Source organism: Nanorana parkeri, unplaced genomic scaffold, assembly GCF_000935625.1.
Source record: "Nanorana parkeri isolate BGI_ZX_2015 unplaced genomic scaffold, ASM93562v1 scaffold2829, whole genome shotgun sequence".
Lineage (NCBI taxonomy): Eukaryota > Metazoa > Chordata > Amphibia > Anura > Dicroglossidae > Nanorana > Nanorana parkeri.
In genome coordinates this window covers 50,134-55,242 of record NW_017309097.1, presented here as the reverse complement: position 1 = coordinate 55,242, position 5,109 = coordinate 50,134, and the positions used below count along the sequence as shown (strand labels likewise).

The 5,109-nt window shown below is 52.9% G+C and overlaps 1 protein-coding gene across 1 annotated transcript in view; it reads right to left on the bottom strand.

Moving 5' to 3' along the window:
• Positions 1-4,585: 4,585 nt before the first annotated feature.
• The window catches only part of LOC108802366 (cystatin-B-like), a 1,398-nt gene continuing 874 nt past the window's right edge, over positions 4,586-5,109 (bottom strand). Inside the window, exon 3 of the mRNA XM_018574230.1 lies at positions 4,586-4,764. Within this exon, the coding sequence (XP_018429732.1) occupies positions 4,617-4,764 (148 nt within the window). The 3' untranslated portion in view covers positions 4,586-4,616. The remainder of the gene's footprint in view (positions 4,765-5,109) is intronic.

The window sequence follows — 5,109 nt, the reverse complement described above, 5'->3', positions numbered from 1 at the left end:
ATCTGTTACTGGAAGAAGGGTCAAAGAGATCCCCAAATGATGCCTCTGAATGAGAGCAATGGTTCTGTGCACACTATGGAGTATGGTCCGGTTCCTGTTAAGGCGCAGGAGAACGGGCCTGGCCCCGCCGAGGCGGAGGAGAACGGGCCTGGCCCCGCCGAGGGAGATGAGTGTGAAGTCTACATCTCAGTAGTTGCAGGTGGTGGAGGACATGGGGGGTGATCTACACACTGGAAGCAATCTGTTTGGACTATATGAAGTCATTTTTGCGCTGAGCTGAGCACTTCAATATAAAGTTGAATTTCATATTACAGAACCATCTTGTCCCCCCTCCCAGGAAGTCTCGCCGGGTCAGTGATCTCACTTTTCTTCAGTCAAGCAGAACATCCGGGTCTTCCCTCTCCCATGGTGGCCCCCACCGGCTCTCCAGACCCACCAGAGGACATAATGGAGGTGGAGTTGGAATCCTTCTGTCCCCACAAAGCTCTCTATCCCTCTCCTCTCATTGTATTCTCTGAGGATCGCTGTGATTTATCGGCCTCCTGGACCAGTATATCGCGTCCCTGATGACTTCTCTGCCCGGCTGCCCCGCCGTCTCTCCTCCATAACACCCGCCATCATTCTTCCTGACTCTAACATTGTGATTAATGCTCCTCAACCCGACCTCGTCTTCCACAATGGACGCACTCCTCCTCGCTATGACGGCAATACTGTAAATCCTGTATAATAATAATCACACACCACAGCCTGCAGAAGCCTGTATAATAATAATCACACACCACAGCCTGCAGAAGCGTCACCGCTATGATGAGGTCAGCACTCTGCTCTCTCCTCTCCCCAGTGTTATATTGACAAAACTGTGCAGGGCTTGTTTATATATTTGTATAGGTTACAATGTATTTTTGTATATTGAGATGTGTATGTAATGTATTGGGGATGCACCGATACGGTTTTTTTCGGTATCGAGTACAGATATTTTGCTTTCGGTAATCAACGAGGCCGAGTACCGATACCCTGCCAATCAGCATCGAGCCGGCTTCCCGGTCAATCAGGAAGCTGGGTGACGAGTAATGACCCACCTCCCGGCTTCCTGATTGGCCTGGAAGGTGGCTCCATGCTGATTGGCATCCAATCAGCATGGAACCGGCTTCCTGGCCATACAGGAAGCCGGGAGGTGGGTCATTATGCACTGACCGGACTCCTGATTGCCTGGGAAGCCGGCTCCATGTTCCCCTATGGCACTGCCGGTCAGAGTACTCGGTATTGGTATCGGTGTATCCCTATAATGTGTATATAATGCGGCAGATTTTCTTCTATATATTTATTATATCGGGTTTTATACGTCTTCTAGAAGCCTCATTCACACGACTGACAGCCGGCCCGTACAGATCCGTATCGGGCCGCCCCCGGGAATTACAGGCGCTGGGTGTGATTTGTGCGCAGCGGCCTGTTCTTCTCTATGGGAGCACGCGGCCGTACGCTCACCCGCACTGCACGTCTGTACGCGTGTCCCTGCTCGGACACAGACAGGATCAGTGCACCTGTGCAGACGTGCAGTGCGGGTGAGCGTACGGCCGCGTGCTCCCATAGAGAAGAACAAATCACACGCAGCACCTGTAATTCCCGGGAGCGGCCCGATACAGATCTGTACGGGCCGGCCGTTACTTGTGTGAATGAGGCCTAATACTCCACTATTTAAATACAAAGCCGACTCCGGGCAGTTGTACGGGCCGGTGTACAGGAAGTTGTACGGGCCGGTGTACAGGAAGTTGTACGGGCCGGTGTACAGGAAGTTGTACGGGCCGGTGTACAGGAAGTTGTACGGGCCGGTGTACAGGAAGTTGTACGGGCCGGTGTACAGGAAGTTGTACGGGCCGGTGTACAGGAAGTTGTACGGGCCGGTGTACAGGAAGTTGTACGGGCCGGTGTACAGGAAGTTGTACGGGCCGGTGTACAGGAAGTTGTACGGGCCGGTGTACAGGAAGTTGTACGGGCCGGTGTACAGGAAGTTGTACGGGCCGGTGTACAGGAAGTTGTACGGGCCGGTGTACAGGAAGTTGTACGGGCCGGTGTACAGGAAGTTGTACGGGCCGGTGTACAGGAAGTTGTACGGGCCGGTGTACAGGAAGTTGTACGGGCCGGTGTACAGGAAGTTGTACGGGCCGGTGTACAGGAAGTTGTACGGGCCGGTGTACAGGAAGTTGTACGGGCCGGTGTACAGGAAGTTGTACGGGCCGGTGTACAGGAAGTTGTACGGGCCGGTGTACAGGAAGTTGTACGGGCCGGTGTACAGGAAGTTGTACGGGCCGGTGTACAGGAAGTTGTACGGGCCGGTGTACAGGAAGTTGTACGGGCCGGTGTACAGGAAGTTGTACGGGCCGGTGTACAGGAAGTTGTTTTTTCTGTTGTCTGTATGAGGTCTCTGGAATGACTTCTTTCGGAGGGTTCTCAGTCCCAAGTGTGACCGGAAATGTGTTGTGTTCGGCGCTCTGTGCAGATAATAATGTTCAGAATCTTCATCTCATTTTGTTGGACGGGAAATAAAATGTGAGAAATAAAGTGTCCGGAGTATAAATGGTGTCCGAGTTGTCTTTTGGTTATCCTGATGTTGTCCCGTCCTCCTCCTCCGGGTACAATCACCGAGGTCTCTCCTGGAACAAGTCTCCATATTGCAGCTCATCAGATGTGGTGGCTGCATTAGTTTTCTTTTTTTTCCCCTCTGGTGATCCCGGCAGCAACACACTTCCTGTCCCAGGGTGACAACGCTCACCGCCCCTTTATCTGTGGAGGAGCAGCGGTGTCTCCCTGGGGGAAAAAAAAAAAACCTCCTTCAGAGGATGGGGAGCTGAGTGTTTCATATAACCTTGTTTTGAGATTTCAGCTCGGTGCACAGGAAGTGACGAGGACATCTGGATTTCTGGCAGGATCAACAGGGAATGTTCTTAGCCTAGAAAAGAAAACCTAATGCGGCCGCATCATGTAAGGACGGGTGAGCTGCGATATGACATTTCTGTTCCTGGGTTTAGGGGAGTGGATCTGACAATACGCAGACAATGGTGAAGATACATATAGTGGTGACATGGTATAGGAGATGGTCAGATGGAGGACATGTTACATGTGTGATTGGAGACATGGCGATGGACTGGGAACATACACTATATTGCCAAAAGTATTGGCCCCTCCCCCTCCAAATCATTGGATTCAGGTGTTCCGTGACATTTCCCGGCTACTAAATATTCCGCGGTCACCTGTTACTGGGATTATAACAAAGTGGAAGCAACCGGGAACAACAGCAACTCAGCCAGGAAGTGGTCGGCCGCGTCACATGACAGAGCGGGGTCAGCGCATGCTGAAGCGCACAGTGCGCAGAAGTCGCCAACTGTCTGCAGAGCCAATAGCTACAGACCTCAACTCCATGCGGCCGTCAGATTGGCACAACAACAGTGCTTAGAGAGCTTCATGGAACGGGTTTCCATGGCCGAGCAGCTGCATCCAAGCCGCACATCACCAAGTGCAATGCGAAGCGTGGGATGCCGTGGTGTAAAGCGCGCCGCCACTGGACTCTAGAGAAGAGGAGGCGTGTTCTCTGGAGTGACCAATCACGCCTCTCTGTCTGGCAATCCGGTGGGCGTGTCTGGGTTTGGCGGTTGCCAGGGGAACGGTACTTGCCTGACTGCATTGTGCCAAGTGTAAAGTTTGGGGGAGGGGGATTATGGGGGGGGGTTGTTTTTCATGGGTTGGGCTCCACCCCTTAGTTCCAGTGAAGGGAACTCTTAAGGCATCAGCACACCAAGACATTTTAATGTCCCAACTTTGTGGGAGGAGTTTGGAGACGGCCCCTTCCTGTTCCAACATGACTGCGCACCAGTGCACAAAGCAAGGTCCATAAAGACATGGATGGGGGAGGGGGGAGGAGGGAGGAATGTGACTGGCCGCACAGAGTCCTGACCTCAACCCCATAGAACACCTTTGGGATGAATTAGAGCGGAGACTGCAAGCCCCTCCCCCAACATCAGTACCTGACCTCACAAATGGTCCAACATTCCCATAGACACACTCCTAAACCTTTTGGACGCCTTCCCAGAAGAGGCGGAGCTGTTATAGCGGCAAAGGGCGGAGCCAACCCAATACTGAACCCTGCGGACTAAGACTGGGATACTTTAGGCAATAATAGTGTATTACCCGAGACTGTTAGAGATCAGTGACCATTACAGCTCCTCTACAGATCAGTGCTGCCACTACTGTGTGCTGGGGACTGAGGTGTGTGGGTTGGGCCGGGCTGTAATCAGCACCGGATACACATAAGCTCATTCCATGGTGGAGCTCACATTGCTGCAATGAGGGGGGAAGACAGAAGCGAGTTAGGTCCGGACTGGCCCCCCAGGGCTCTGAGCTGATAGCCCTGGGGGGAGAGGGGGGGGCGCGCAGAGGCAATGTGCTGATTGCCTCTGTGGCCCCCGAGGGCTATGTGCTGATTGCCTCTGTGGCCCCCCAGGCTGAGCTGTAGCACCTCGGACGTTACAATGAAATGACAGAAATTCTCGTTTTTATGCCATTTATTATTTTACAAAAGAAGAGCATAAACCTGCATTGGGGGGGCCGAGCGGGCGCTTCCATCAATGGCCGGGCTCGAAGTGCACGATGTCGTCCTGCCTGGTCTTGCCGAGCTGGAAGGCGGTGAGGCTCGTCTCCTCGTGGTAACACGGAAGCTTCTTGTAGATCCGCAGATGTACATACTGGTCGCCCCCGACGTGAGCCTGAGGAGGACAACGCAGGAGGACTGTCACTGCGTCTGATCTCCAACAAGGAGGAGGAAGTCATCCGTCCAATCATCACACCTGACCAGAGACCACAAAGTGCCCGCTATGGCCAATGCTAGCCAGAAATTATTGTGTGCCCCTCTGAACAGAGTCTTACTGGCAACCACAAGGCCGTCCCAGCAACAACCGTGTCCCAGCAAACCTTAACCATTGAGGAAATATCCCGCGGCGGCAGAACGCGGATATTATTTATTGTAACAAAGTATCAGAAGGTCTCAGAACGCCCAAAACTGTTGCAGTTTATGAAAACACTTCTGTGAACTTCTGATACAAAAAAACCCTTTGCCCC